The 15,998-nt window shown below is 34.5% G+C and overlaps 1 protein-coding gene across 1 annotated transcript; it reads left to right on the top strand.

Moving 5' to 3' along the window:
- Positions 1-204: 204 nt before the first annotated feature.
- LOC131951016 (pre-mRNA-processing-splicing factor 8) lies at positions 205-14,699 on the top strand. Its single transcript, XM_059313272.1, has 41 exons — positions 205-276; positions 1,425-1,663; positions 1,813-1,981; positions 2,202-2,366; positions 2,458-2,673; positions 2,780-2,992; positions 3,085-3,210; positions 3,357-3,462; positions 3,639-3,829; positions 3,921-4,040; positions 4,137-4,326; positions 4,474-4,593; positions 4,791-4,925; positions 5,103-5,312; positions 5,482-5,598; positions 5,929-6,102; positions 6,230-6,426; positions 6,543-6,669; positions 6,752-6,944; positions 7,079-7,266; positions 7,405-7,569; positions 7,658-7,731; positions 7,855-8,001; positions 8,112-8,322; positions 8,441-8,557; positions 8,692-9,026; positions 9,134-9,362; positions 9,595-9,764; positions 9,879-10,008; positions 10,100-10,246; positions 10,363-10,523; positions 10,610-10,801; positions 10,915-11,152; positions 11,241-11,483; positions 11,574-11,747; positions 11,859-12,052; positions 12,186-12,567; positions 12,688-12,828; positions 12,939-13,078; positions 13,573-13,775; positions 13,985-14,699. Exons 2-41 carry the CDS (start codon positions 1,447-1,449, stop codon positions 14,137-14,139), a joined length of 7,122 nt encoding a protein of 2,373 aa, XP_059169255.1. The 5' UTR covers positions 205-276; positions 1,425-1,446; the 3' UTR covers positions 14,140-14,699.
- The last annotated feature ends 1,299 nt before the right edge of the window (positions 14,700-15,998 follow it).

Below are 15,998 nucleotides of genomic sequence, written 5' to 3' on the forward strand. Positions count from 1 at the left end.
GATAGATCTAGTTATTACGTGAATACTGTATTATTATTCATATTTTCCAAAAAAAAATAGGGTAACCAAAATTAAGTTCATTATATAAAGTGAATGACATTTCTTTTTCAAATGAGATCCTAAAATAAAATAAAAAATTAATTGTACCGTATCTTTATTGGACAAGCACATTTGTTTTTAGTTGTTATTTCGCAGAAGAAACGAACTCCAATCGCCATTTTGTTGTCAACATTGTGTTTTATGTTTGAGATTGGCAATTATTTACCCGCTTGTTAGGTATACGATACAATCTGTGTAACCTAGTAAATAAATTTATGTGCACATTTTTAGTTCATAAATAGCTATACAGTGTGTTATGCATCGTGAAAATGTAAATCAAACTTGCAAACGCATGAAAATGGTGCCTTTTAAAAAAGTTACCTGTTCTCGATAAGCAATGCCTTGCCTGTTTTTATTCGTAAATGTAAATCGTTTTAAGGAGACTTTGTTTTTAAAAGTCATTCATAAACTTAAAGACTTTTAAATTTTATTTCTGTTGACCTTTAAATCAAGAGTAATCAAGACATTCTTTCAAACACTTTATTTTTATTCTAAATTGTCCATAATCATGTTTGCAGCTAATCTTTTTCAAGCAATAAAAAAAAAAAAAATTAAAAAATTTAGGCCTAGGTCCTAGGCCTAAAGAAAACCCATCTTAAACCTAAATTAAAATTGAGTAATTTAGACTTAGACTCTTATTATTTACCTCTTTTGGACATGTGACATAGATTTATAGCACAAATAATAGCTTTTCAAAGTTCATAGTAAAGTGGACAGAGTTTAGTTTAGACTACAAACCTACTACTTGCTAGATTTTCTAAAATTATAAATCTAATAACCCGACTAAATGCATTTATGGTACTGTGCTATCTAATCTGTAACAAACAATAAATCAATAAATCTTTTAGAGGAGCCTCAATGTCCTGAACCATATGATTTTTGTCTATTTCTTCTCCTGTCTATCTGTACAAAATCAGGCTTGAAATTTTTTTTTTAAAAAAGCTGAAAAATAAATTAAGAAACATTGCATTGATAAAATTTACAAATGCATAGAGTAGGCCTATGACGAGCATTGAAATATTTTTAGCCTTTTAAGGATACATTTTTATTTTCATCTAGATCTACCAATCGGATATTTTAACTTGAAGTTTTAGTTTGACAAATTTGTTTGTCTTTAGCTCATAGAAACAATTTTAATGGAGCTTTTTAGTGTTATAATACCATTCAAATATTAACAAATGCTCCGTCACTTTTTGGTGTTGTAATACCATTCAAATATTAACAACTTATTATTCGTTTTGATATATAAAGTGTCTATTCCCAGTCATCTGTTATGAATAATAATTACTTTTTTCCTTACTATTTGTTTTCATGTCTTTACACAGGTTTGAAGACAGAAAGTAAATCATGGCTTTCCCCTATACAGTCATTGGGCCAGGGGGACAGCCCTATATTTTGAGCCAGATTCCTATAATGCAGCAACCTATGCAGCCTCAGTTAATCCCATCCCAATTTGTACAGCAATCACCCCAGGTACAACTTCAGCAACAACAGCAACAGCAAGGACAAAAGCAGCAGCAGAAGCAGCCAGATTACATGTCAGAGGATAAGTTGCAGGAGAAAGGTACATTAAAGAAATAAATATATGTTAAATTATTTTTGCTAATAATTATAAAAAATTATATCCTTTGATAAAAACTTAAAAATATTGTGGCTTATTTTCAAGCTGATTAATGTATAATTTTAAAACAATTTCTAACCATGATTTATTAGCAAGAAAATGGCAACAACTTCAGTCAAAAAGATATGCAGAAAAACGAAAGTTTGGGTTTGTTGATGCACAGAAGGAGGACATGCCACCAGAACATGTTAGAAAAATCATCAGGGATCATGGAGATATGACCAACAGAAAATTTAGACATGATAAAAGAGTTTATTTAGGGTAAATATGTGAAGATCATGTAACATTCATTAATCATAAACAATTTAGCTTTATTTATGTTGCGATGAAATAGAAATTTAATTATATAAATGACTGTTATATGAACTACTATTGTATACATTTTTTTTTTGTTTTAAAAGTATTCTCATCACCAATCACTAAAAAATGCAAAATAACATCAATGGTATAGTTTTTTACATCATTACTAATTTTTTTTCAGAGCACTGAAATACATGCCTCATGCAGTTCTCAAACTTTTAGAAAATATGCCAATGCCATGGGAACAGATTAGAGATGTGAAAGTTCTCTATCATATTACTGGTGCCATCACATTTATTAATGAGATTCCATGGGTTATTGAACCTGTGTATATATCACAGTGGGGGTAAGTATAAATAGACACCTAGTGTGTGTGCTTGTTTCTTTAGTTTTCAAATAGCTCACGTTGATAATACATTTCTAATTTAAAAATACAGATCCATGTGGATTTTACTTCGCCGTGAAAAAAGAGATCGTAGGCACTTCAAACGCATGAGATTTCCACCATTTGATGATGAAGAACCTCCTCTTGACTATGCTGATAACGTCATGGAAGTAGAGCCTCTTGAACCTATACAAATGGAAATGGATCCTGAAGAAGACAAAGCTGTTATGGAGTGGTACTATGATCACAAACCATTAATAGATTCCAAGTAAGTTTTTCTCTGTTTTTATTTCTCTTTTAAACTAGTTTTATAAATTTTTGTATTTAAATTGCTTTGTGCTGTAACTTAAATGATTACTATCTGCTATTTGTAGACATGTGAATGGCAGCACCTACCGTAGATGGAACCTGACTTTGCCAATCATGTCAGTGTTGTACAGAATGGCAAATCAACTCCTCACAGATCTGGTGGATAACAATTACTTTTACCTTTTTGACCTGAAGTCATTTTTCACAGCAAAAGCTCTGAACCTTGCCATCCCTGGTGGTCCAAAGTTTGAGCCACTAGTCAAAGATAAAGAGCTTCAGTGAGTAGGCTTTTTAATTAATTATTTTTAAAAAGTGTATATGTGTGTTACAGTTTAATCAAAGGTTATTTTTGTACTAATTTTAATTACAGAGATGAGGATTGGAATGAATTCAATGACATCAACAAAATTATCATCAGACAACCAGTGAGAACAGAATACCGCATTGCTTTTCCCTATTTGTACAACAATATTCCATATCAAGTACATCTTTCATGGTTAGTCATGATTTGTTTTAAGAAAATATTGTGAACTAAAGTATGTGTTACTTATTATTGGTAAACATTTCTGTGTAACATTGTACTTTCTGCACAAGAGCATATTTGTTTCATTTTTTATTTAGATAATTTTTTTTTCTCTGCAGGTACCATGAGCCAAATGTTGTCTTTATTAAAACTGAAGATCCTGATCTCCCAGCATTTTATTTTGATCCTTTGATCAACCCAATTTCTCACAGGCAAGCAACAAAGGTGTGTCTATTTGATCTGACTTTTTAAAAAAGATATGGTTAAAATAAATAAATAAAACTTGAGTAAGTGTTAATAGAAGTACTAATAACTTTCTTTTAAAGTTTTTCTTTTTCAAAAACAATATTCCTTTAGAAAAATCCAGAAACAATATATTTTATTATTTTTTATCATAAAAGCTTGCTGAGCCTCTTCCAGAAGATGATGAAGAGTTTGAACTACCAGAATTTGTGCAGCCTTTTCTTCAAGATACACCTCTGTATACAGACAATACAGCCAATGGCATTGCTCTCTTATGGGCACCTAGACCTTTTAACTTAAGATCAGGCCGAACACGTAGAGCCATTGATGTACCCCTGGTAAAATCATGGTAAGAACACAAATATTTTTCTATTATGAATAATTTACTTCAATCTGTGAAAGAATTTCTTTAATGACTTATAAATAAATTCTCCTATTAGGTACAGAGAACACTGCCCAGCTGGGATGCCAGTAAAAGTGAGAGTATCTTACCAGAAGCTTCTCAAATACTATGTTTTAAATGCCCTCAAACATAGGCCACCCAAGGCACAGAAAAAGAGGTAGGCATTATTTATGACTTTGGCTTTGGTTGAAACTTTAATCAGTGTGATAATTTAAACATTTTTAACAACGCATTATACGATTAAACACTTCAGGTACTTGTTCCGATCGTTCAAGTCAACAAAGTTTTTCCAAACAACCCAACTTGATTGGCTAGAAGTTGGCTTACAAGTCTGCAGACAAGGCTACAACATGTTGAATCTTTTGATTCATCGTAAAAACTTGAACTATCTTCATTTGGACTACAATTTCAACCTGAAACCTGTGAAAACGCTCACAACAAAGGTACAATATTAACAAATTTGAGATAAATTCACACACACACTCACATTCATATATATATATACATATATGTATATACATATTTAGTCACATTTGAATTAAAAAGAATTTGTGAATTTTTAATACCATTGTTATTGTTTCAACTATTAGGAACGTAAGAAGTCTCGTTTCGGCAATGCTTTTCATTTGTGCCGTGAAATTCTTCGTCTCTCTAAACTCATCATTGATAGCCACGTGCAGTACAGACTTGGCAATGTGGATGCCTATCAGGTTTGTTGTCATACTCTTTTTACTTAGCACAATAACTATTCTCTAACTTGCTCTTTTTCTAATTATTACTATACCTATTTAAGCTTGTTTTCAGTGAATTTTTAAAGAAATGAATCCCTTTCTTAATTATATGCATGGTAATTACTCATTTATTATAAGCTTTACTTAATATTGTAATTTGAATTACTTGGTTTCAGCTTGCTGATGGTTTGCAATATGTGTTTGCTCATGTGGGCCAGTTGACTGGTATGTACAGATACAAATACAAACTGATGAGACAGATTAGGATGTGCAAAGATCTCAAACATTTGATTTATTACAGATTCAACACTGTAAGTTATTGTCAAGTTACACATGATTTTCCTGCTTTTTGTTGTTGCTTTTTTTCTTGAAGAAATTAACTGTCATTTCTGTTTATAAAACAGATCTTGTAATAAGAAACACTTAGTGCTTTTGTTGATATTGAGTGATTGAATAACCTCAATAATGTTGTCCTTTGACCTTTTTAGGGTCCTGTAGGGAAAGGTCCAGGCTGTGGCTTCTGGGCTCCTGGTTGGAGAGTCTGGATGTTCTTCATGAGAGGTATCACACCTCTTCTTGAGCGCTGGCTTGGAAATCTGCTGTCTCGTCAATTTGAGGGTCGCCACAGCAAAGGTGTTGCAAAAACTGTTACTAAACAAAGAGTGGAGAGCCATTTTGATTTGGAGTTGAGAGCTGCTGTAAGTAGACATTTTCTATACTGTTCTTGTCATTCTAAAGACTGGGTTAACCTCCATGTTGGGTGTAATTTTATATCTATTTATCTTTGTATATAGTAATTGCAATTTATTATTAGCCAATATATTCCACATCTTTACCCATTATTAATAAAGTGCTGTGTGTTTGCAGGTTATGCATGACATTCTTGACATGATGCCTGAAGGAATCAAACAAAACAAAGCTAGAACCATCCTGCAGCACTTATCAGAGGCTTGGAGATGTTGGAAAGCCAATATTCCATGGAAGGTAATGCTTTTTACTTACCACACTGCATCACTGTGGATATAGGTCTGTGGAATGTTTCTTAGTCCAATCTTTGTGCTAATTTGTTTTGAACATCTTGACCTGAGATCTTTTCCTATGCTAAGGATTAAAGGCATATTATTCCACTCATTTTACACTCGACTTTTACTTTCTTGAAACATTTATAAAGTTTGTTGTCATTTTGTGTGCAAATCCTAGTCTGTTCAGATTTAGTATTGTTATAAATGTTTTAAAAATTTTAACAATTAATTTGTTAAAGTTTTTCAATGCATATTTTCATATAACCACTTAAATTTGGTTATGTCATGAAAGGTACCTGGGCTCCCAACACCAATAGAAAATATGATTCTCCGTTACGTCAAAGCTAAAGCTGACTGGTGGACTAACACAGCCCATTACAACAGAGAGAGGATCAGGAGAGGAGCCACTGTGGACAAAACTGTGTGTAAGAAAAACTTGGGACGTCTTACCAGATTGTATCTGAAGGTAACTAATCATTTCTTATATTTAAAGCATTTTAACATTTGATTAGTTAAGATGTTATTTTATGGTGTTACGTTTGAAAAAACAATTCTGGAGCTTGCTAACAGTTACATTTTTTTTTTGTATCAAGGCTGAGCAAGAAAGACAACACAATTACTTGAAAGATGGACCATACATTACTGCTGAAGAGGCTGTTGCTATTTACACAACTATGGTTCACTGGCTAGAAAGCAGAAGATTCTCACCTATCCCATTCCCTCCTCTGTCATACAAACATGACACCAAGCTGCTCATCTTAGCTTTAGAAAGACTGAAAGAAGCCTACAGGTACTCTTGAGTAAAATATATTTTAATAGTTTTTTCTGTATTAATAATTTAGAATTTTTATTTCAATCACTTAACTATAAAATTTAAAAATGTTATTACTTTTAATTCTATTTTAGTGTGAAAAGTAGATTGAATCAGTCCCAGAGAGAGGAATTAGGTCTGATTGAACAAGCTTTTGATAACCCCCATGAAGCTTTGTCAAGAATTAAACGTCACCTGCTCACTCAAAGAGCTTTTAAAGAGGTAAGCAACCTAAGTTGTAGATGTAATATTTTAAAGTTAAAATAAATAGGATGTGAACTAATGTGAGTGAGTGCATTTTCAGGTTGGCATTGAGTTCATGGACTTGTACAGCCATTTAATCCCTGTTTATGATGTTGAACCACTGGAGAAGATAACTGATGCATACCTTGATCAGTACCTATGGTATGAAGCTGACAAGCGCAGACTATTCCCACCATGGATCAAGCCCTCAGACTCTGAACCTCCTCCATTGTTGACTTACAAATGGTGTCAAGGTACCTTAATGTTCTACTTATTGCTTCTTACCTCTAATCATTTTAAGTAAAATATACATTAAGCTAAGAAGTTTTAATATACTTTTTAGTCTGTTTTAACATCTGTTAATTGCTTTACTATATTCAATATAAAGGCATCAATAACCTACAAGATGTTTGGGAAACTGGTGAAGGAGAATGCAATGTTATGATGGAATCAAGCTTTGTAAAGATGTATGAAAAAATTGATTTGACCCTGCTGAACAGGTTGTTGCGTCTCATTGTGGATCACAACATTGCTGATTACATGACTGCCAAAAACAATGTGGTCATTAACTACAAAGTAAGATTTTGTTTGAAATTTATTTTTGTTGCAATTTTTTCCTATATAGTTTAAATTTTTTTATTCATTATTCAATTTCAATTATTCCAAACTAATACATAGTGTGTTTCAATAGACTGTTTAAAACTTTCTATTTAGGACATGAACCACACCAACTCCTATGGTATCATCAGGGGTTTGCAGTTTGCATCTTTCATTGTTCAGTACTATGGCCTGGTCTTAGACCTTCTAGTCCTTGGCCTCCACAGAGCCAGTGAGATGGCAGGACCACCTCAGTTACCTAATGACTTCCTCACATTCCAGGTTAGTTCTTGTCTTAGAAACTCAGACTAGTTTGGCCCTAATATTGTCACACTTGTCTCAGGACCATTTTTTTAAAAAACTATTTCAGAATGTTGTGACCGAACAAGCTCATCCAATCAGACTATACTCTCGTTACATCGATAGAATTCACATTTTCTTCAGGTTGATTATTTTTATTTCTAATTATATTTAATAGGAAATTATGTCAGAAGTTAAAACATAGTTTTTGAAGTAAACATGTTAAGCTAACACAGAGGAGTTATTATTGTTTTTTTTTAATTCCAGATTTTCAGCTGAAGAGGCTCGTGATTTAATTCAGCGTTACTTGACAGAGCATCCAGATCCTAACAATGAAAACATTGTTGGCTACAACAACAAAAAGTGTTGGCCCAGAGATTCCCGCATGAGACTCATGAAGCATGATGTCAACTTGTGAGTTTTATTTATGGAATTTATCCAGATACTATTGGCATCATTTCAGCAAGTAGTGTTTTTTAAGTGGTACTCGCTATTTTCTGAAAACAAAATTATTGTAATTACAGGGGGCGTGCTGTTTTTTGGGACATAAAGAATCGTCTTCCAAGGTCTGTGACCACTATTCAGTGGGATGCAAGCTTTGTGTCAGTTTACAGCAAAGACAACCCCAATTTGTTGTTCAACATGTGTGGCTTTGAATGTCGTATCCTTCCTAAGTGCAGAACTCAGCATGAGGAGTTCACACACAAAGATGGGGTCTGGAATTTACAGAATGAGGTTTTACATTTTTCACTTGTTCATTTGATAAATCGTACTTTTCATCTTATTTTAACAGTCATGTTACATTCACTTAGTAATCTCATAAAACAAAGTAAGCATTTGTGATATATTTTAGGTAACAAAAGAGAGAACAGCTCAGTGCTTTCTGAGAGTAGACGAAGATTCTATGGGTAAATTCCACAACAGAGTTAGGCAAATTCTCATGGCTTCAGGCTCTACAACTTTTACAAAGGTAAACATGAAAAATTTGGTGTTAAAATGGATGTTCTGTTAAGAAATTTATTGTCTTGGTCAATTTGTTGCTCTTTTTGTTGGTGTAATAAATGTATGGTCAATAAAGAACATCCTTCTCAAATATTTGATCAGATTGTGAACAAATGGAACACTGCATTGATTGGACTGATGACCTACTTCAGGGAAGCTGTGGTCAACACACAGGAGTTGTTAGATCTACTGGTCAAGTGTGAAAACAAGATCCAGACCCGTATCAAGATTGGCCTCAACTCAAAAATGCCAAGTCGTTTTCCTCCTGTTGTCTTCTACACTCCAAAGGAGCTAGGAGGTTTGGGCATGTTGTCCATGGGCCATGTGTTGATTCCTCAGTCTGATTTGAGATGGTCAAAACAGACAGATGTTGGAATCACCCATTTCTTGTCTGGTATGTCTCATGATGAGGACCAGCTCATTCCTAATCTCTACAGGTAATAACAACTGCTCAATTATCATTATACTAGTGTATTTTGTCATTTAAAACTGTGTTTTACTGTTAGTAATTTACATGTATTGATTGTAATTACTATTTTAACAGATACATCATGCCATGGGAGAGTGAGTTTATTGATTCACAGAGAGTATGGGCAGAGTATGCATTGAAGAGGCATGAAGCTAATGCCCAGAATCGACGTTTGACTTTAGAAGATTTGGAAGACAGCTGGGACCGTGGTATCCCACGTATCAATACTCTTTTCCAGAAAGACAAACAGACCCTAGCTTATGACAAGGGTTGGAGAGTCAGGACAGATTTTAAACAATACCAGGTAATTTTACAATTAAGTAATGTTAGTTATTTATAAATCAACTGATACACTTAATTAAAAGTTAGTGTTTTACACTATGAAGATAGATACTGCATGATACATTTTTGAAAATAAAGAAGCATACCAAAATGAGGAATAGAAAATATATTAACACTGTAATTGAGCCAAGTGTTCCAATGTAAAACTTGTGGCAATAATTATATTACAAATTGCCAATTTCTAAACTTTACAGGTGCTGAAACAAAATCCTTTCTGGTGGACTCATCAGCGTCATGACGGAAAGCTCTGGAACTTGAACAACTACAGGACAGACATGATTCAAGCTCTTGGGGGTGTGGAGGGTATTCTAGAACATACACTCTTTAAGGGCACCTACTTCCCTACATGGGAGGGTCTTTTCTGGTGTGTATATATTTATACTTAATCATCTATCCACATTTTGTCCACGTTGTATTTTTAAACTTACATTAAGAAATTATTTTTTTGTAACAAAGTCTATTTTCCTTAAATTTTTAGGGAAAGAGCCAGCGGTTTTGAAGAGTCCATGAAGTACAAAAAGTTGACAAATGCTCAGAGATCTGGTTTGAATCAAATTCCAAATCGCCGTTTCACACTGTGGTGGTCTCCAACAATCAACAGAGCTAATGTAAGTTAACTTTCAATTTTTATATCTGGATAGGAATGTGTTCATAACATTTGAGACACTCAATAACCTTAATTTTCCCTTTTTTCTACAGGTGTATGTGGGTTTCCAGGTACAACTTGATCTGACTGGTATCTTTATGCACGGAAAGATTCCAACATTAAAGATTTCTCTGATTCAGATCTTTAGGGCTCACTTGTGGCAGAAGATCCATGAGAGCATTGTTATGGATTTATGTCAGGTAGCTATTGTCTTATTGTGATTTTCATTACTCTGTTTGACAATTCCCTCTTTTAGTCTTTTTTTTTTAAAACATGCAGTATGTTGTCAATGGTGCTACAAAATGTTTTATTGTAGGTATTTGATCAAGAACTGGATGCTCTTGAAATAGAAACAGTACAGAAAGAAACAATCCACCCTCGAAAGTCATACAAGATGAACAGTTCTTGTGCCGACATTCAGCTGTTTGCTGCATACAAGTGGAATGTTTCAAAACCATCTTTATTAGCAGACACAAAGTGAGTGATTCTTCATGTTAAAGAAAGCTATATTATTTTAAATTGGTTAATTGGAAACTAATCTATACACCATTTTCTCTCTGTAGAGATGTAATGGATGGAACAACAACACAGAAGTATTGGATTGATGTTCAACTCCGTTGGGGAGACTATGACTCTCATGATGTGGAGAGATATGCCAGAGCCAAATTTTTGGACTACACAACTGATAACATGAGTATCTATCCCTCTCCTACTGGTCTACTTATTGCTGTAGATCTGGCTTATAATTTACACAGGTAAAAACTGCTTGCTCAGAACATTTTTTAACAATGTCTAATAAAAATGTGTTTGCTTTCTTTTAAAAAAATTCTTTGTCTGATTGGTAATGGTGTTGTTCTCTTACTTTTAGTGCTTATGGAAACTGGTTTCCTGGAGCCAAACCTTTGATTCAGCAAGCCATGGCTAAAATCATGAAAGCTAATCCAGCTTTGTATGTCTTGAGAGAACGTATCCGTAAGGGACTTCAGCTGTATTCCTCTGAACCAACTGAACCTTACCTCAGCTCTCAGAACTATGGTGAACTTTTCTCTAACCAAATCATTTGGTTTGTTGATGACACTAATGTGTACAGAGTCACGATTCATAAGGTACACCCTTTGTTTATTTACTACAAACATAATGAATCATGTTACCCAATGAAAATATATTTTACAAAAATTTTTTCTTATTCCACAGACTTTTGAAGGCAATTTAACCACCAAGCCAATCAATGGGGCCATCTTTATTTTCAATCCTCGCACTGGTCAACTTTTCCTTAAGATCATTCACACATCTGTATGGGCAGGCCAGAAACGTTTAGGTCAGCTTGCCAAGTGGAAGACAGCCGAAGAGGTTGCAGCCTTGATTAGGTCTCTGCCTGTTGAAGAGCAGCCTAAACAAATTATTGTAACACGCAAGGGCATGTTGGATCCTCTTGAGGTGAGGTTTTTCTGGACTGAAAATCAGAAAGTGTAAATTTTATAAATATAAATGTAACATGGTTTCAACTATTTCTTTGTACATTTCCAGGTTCACTTGCTTGATTTCCCCAACATTGTCATCAAAGGCAGTGAACTCCAGTTGCCATTCCAGGCTTGTCTCAAAGTTGAGAAATTTGGTGACCTGATCTTGAAAGCCACTGAGCCACAGATGGTTTTGTTTAACCTTTATGATGACTGGCTGAAAACCATCTCATCCTACACTGTAATACTTTATTTCAAGATTGTTAATTTATACATTTTATATCATTATCAGAATTAAAAATTGATTTTAAAAGTTTGTTATAAAACATGCTAAATGTTTTTAATATTTTAGGCCTTCTCACGTCTGATCTTGATATTGAGAGCTCTTCATGTCAACAATGACAAGACAAAGATACTTCTAAAGCCAGATAAAACCACTCTAACAGAAGCACATCACATCTGGCCTACACTATCTGATGAGGAATGGATGAAGATTGAAGTACAGCTTAAAGATTTGATTCTTGCTGATTATGGCAAGAAGAACAAGTAAGAAACACTTTTGTTTATTAATTTGTTTATTTTTTACATGTATATTGAGTTACTTCAATTTCTAGTTATTAAATTGAGTTAGTTGGAAAACTGCTTAACTTGAAGTTAAATAACTATCTTATTGTTTTAGTGTGAATGTGAGCTCACTAACCCAATCTGAGACCCGTGACATCATTCTTGGTATGGAGATCTCAGCCCCAAGTGCCCAGAGACAGCAAATTGCTGAAATTGAGAAACAGACTAAAGAACAATCTCAGATGACAGCAACCACCACACGCACTGTCAACAAACATGGTGATGAGATTATCACCACCACCACATCCAACCATGAAACTGCTACCTTCTCATCCAAGACAGAATGGCGTGTTAGGGCCATCTCTGCCACTAATTTGCATCTGCGCACAAATCACATTTATGTCAGCTCAGATGACATCAAAGAAACAGGTTACACTTACATCCTGCCCAAGAATGTTCTCAAGAAGTTTATTATAATCTCTGATCTCAGAGCTCAAGTAAGTTTTTATTTACTATCAAGGTGGAATCTAAAATCTAATTTGCAAAAACAAGTAAAAGTGCAATCTAAATTGATTTGTTGTGTTTAGATGTAGCTATTTTATTGAAACCTATTTCAGATTGCTGGCTACTTGTATGGGGTCAGTCCACCAGATAACCCTCAAGTGAAAGAAATCAGATGTATTGTAATGCCTCCACAGTGGGGAACCCATCAGACTGTTCACCTACCTAATCTCTCACCATCTCATGAATATCTCAATGTGAGTTGGTCACTAGTGCCATATTATATATTTATGTTTATAAATACATCCGATATATTTTTTAAATTTTGAAAGGTGCATATTTTTAGTGTTATTTATTTTTAACCTAGGAAATGGAACCACTTGGCTGGATCCACACACAGCCCAATGAGTTGCCACAGTTAGCACCACAAGACATCACAACTCATGCTAAAATTATGGCAGACAACCCCTCATGGGATGGAGAAAAGACTGTAGTCATCACTTGCAGGTAACAGTTTAAAGGCTTTTTAAAACTATTTTTTGGCTTTGATGGTATCCAAACATGTGAATCAACTTTGACAGTTATAATCACAACTTTGTCTCACAACTTTTTCTCCTTTGTTCTTAATCAAACAAACCAACATTCTTATGTAACAGTGTTGTTTGCCAAATGGCCTGTTGAATCAAATTTCAGCCTGGTTTTCTTTCTGGGTGTGCTACAAACATGTACTAGGCAGTAGTTGTTTTGATTTTGGAATTTTCTAGATGGGTGGCTGTCCCCTGCTTACTAGCCTATACTGTTGTCCTGGGGTACAGGAGCTGAACTTCATAATAAGCAGTCAGCTCGCCTTGTCTGAAAGCCTCAAATTCATGTTCCACATAACCCAAAGACAATGATGTGCCTCATTTTTTGCATGATTGGTAGCCTTAATGCTGTCTTGTATGTAGTTCTCCCCATGACTGAAAGCCTTATTGCTGACCTTTGCATGATTCTCTCCACAGTTTTACTCCAGGCTCATGTTCACTGACAGCCTACAAATTAACACCCAGTGGTTATGAATGGGGAAGACAAAACAAAGACACTGGTAACAACCCTAAGGGTTATCTCCCCTCCCATTATGAACGTGTGCAGATGCTGTTGTCTGACAGATTCTTGGCATTTTTCATGGTGCCTGCTCAGAACTCTTGGAATTACAATTTCATGGGTAAGTTTATTTTTAGTAGCATGTGTAATCTAATTGGCCTAAGTTTGTCAAACTTATTTTACATCAAATAGTGACAAGTGAAAGCAAAGTTTACTTCTTAAAACTATAAATTGTTTTGATGTTCTTGTGATCTACAACTGGTGATTGTGTAGGTAATGATTGTAATTTTGTGAGTACACTGTTGATGGGGTATGTCTTCTGATTGGCAGGTGTTCGTCATGATCCTAACATGAAGTATGAGCTTCAGCTCTCCAACCCCAAGGAGTTTTACCATGAGATTCATCGTCCATCTCATTTCCTGTTCTTCAGCCAGATGGAGGAGCATGAACAGGCAGGGGCTGACAGGGAAGATTTGTATGCTTAATTTTTGTATGATTATAAGAGTATTCCGGGCTAGAACTAAACAGAACTTACATTATCATAATGTCTGTTGGGTTAAAGCTTAAAAGTTTTTTTAAAATGTCTTAAACTTCAGATTTTAAAAAGCTTAGTTCTAAACTGATTAGCAATCTTTGTTGAATATGTAATTTTTGCTGCATCTTTTGCTGTACATAAAAATCATTATTTTTATTATAACATGTTTTTAGTACCAATAAAATAATTTGTGTATTTAATGTTTTAATTTTAACTTGAAATACTTGTGAGACACATTTACAATTTTCTAAAAATTTCTTGGAAACATTTTCTTAGCTTATTTTGTGTACATACTATAATAAAATAGCATCTTGTATAGTTGTTTAAGTAAGTTAATGACTAAGGAGTTTGTTTTCTGTTAGCTAATTGAGGTGTCAACATGCTTTTTGATAATGTTATCACTTTAAAAAAAAGTAGAATATGATTGTGTTATTCACTAAGTAATGTTTATTATTTCTTTAAGAATGTTAAAACTATTCTTGTTGATGAACTAAGAATAAAAAAACATGTAACAACAGATTGTTTTGATTTTTCTATTAACATTGCATTTTTAGAAAATTAGAGCTATCTCTAATGTCTGACAACATCTGATCTCTTAAAAAAAAAACAATGCTCTCTGTTAATGAGTTCCCAAAGCACTGTTCACACAAGAAAAATAAGATTTAAGCACATCAAGATCTAGTGCTGAAATGATACTAATTCACTCAATGAATGTTTTCAGTGATAAAGTTTATAAAATTCTTCTGGTCATTCCCATAATGATACTGTACTAAAAATAGAATATTATTATTACCTTTGGGAATTCACCTGAAACTCGAAACTTACCTGTTGATGGTAAGCACTGATGGGACAGAATTACCTACCTTGGAATTTCTAAAAACCAGTGAACTGTAGAAAATGAAGGAAATAGAAGTACATTATTTAAGTATTCCCCTCCCCCTCCGGCAATGCACTTATAACTAGTTGTAAATAATGATGGATCTTAAAAAAAAAATTTGAAATTATAGGACTTGCCGATCTGTACATCTTGCTCTCTCAGTCTTTAACAAGCAACGTGCCTATGTGTGTTCTGGTGGTTATACATATTTTTCACGTGATGTAGTCCCCCTGAGTGGCTCATCGTTTCCCACATTTATGATCCATGTAGGCCTGCATTTGTGTGCTTTTTGTTTATGTTCTTTTCTTTTTAATTGTTCTATTCTTACTTAAACCCCTCCCATCTTTTAAAGGACACTGGTTGTTGTCAATATATTTTCTATATGCAGTGGATGTACCACCACCACCACCATCCGGGCGAGATGCCTGAAGCGCCCCACCCCCCCACCCCCTCCGGGCCAATCCAATCTAACAGCATAGAAGAATACTTTGAACCATTCAAATAGCTTATCACTCGTGACAACGTAGGCCCTACATCACTGGTCATCTGCAGGAAAAAATCTACATACGGTCTGGTCTGTTGGCGATTTCCTCTTCATTTACCCCCCCCCCCCACCCCACCCCACCCCACCCAGGGCTTCCACGCGCACCACCAACCGCTGAAGACCGTATCTACTAGAATTGTTTGTTCTAGATGTTCTTGTTAGAAAACAAACTGGAGATAAAGACAGGGCATGTCGCCACAATCGTGAGTGTAGTAGGCACATGTTAACTAATCCATATTTGCCATCGGTGAATGACCACTAGTTATTTCGACTTATGATTATATGACGGACTATTTATAATTATTTAATAGGCCTGCTGAATAATAATAATGCCAAAATAAGGCATACATTGTTTTCATTAGGTCTAAAGCTCCACATCAAATTTCAG

This window comes from Physella acuta, unplaced genomic scaffold (genome assembly GCF_028476545.2).
Source record: "Physella acuta isolate Inbredline_101_S28 unplaced genomic scaffold, ASM2847654v3 ptg000794l, whole genome shotgun sequence".
Lineage (NCBI taxonomy): Eukaryota > Metazoa > Mollusca > Gastropoda > Physidae > Physella > Physella acuta.

Excerpts from the sequence above, each read along its gene's own strand:
- LOC131951016 (XM_059313272.1), top strand. The coding sequence starts at position 1,447 with ATGGCTTTCCCCTATACAGTCATTGGGCCAGGGGGACAGCCCTATATT. Across the intron at positions 2,674-2,779 it reads AAACCATTAATAGATTCCAA|ACATGTGAATGGCAGCACCT; the intron begins GTAAGTTTTTCT and ends TGCTATTTGTAG. Across the intron at positions 10,524-10,609 it reads TCTTTATTAGCAGACACAAA|AGATGTAATGGATGGAACAA; the intron begins GTGAGTGATTCT and ends TTCTCTCTGTAG.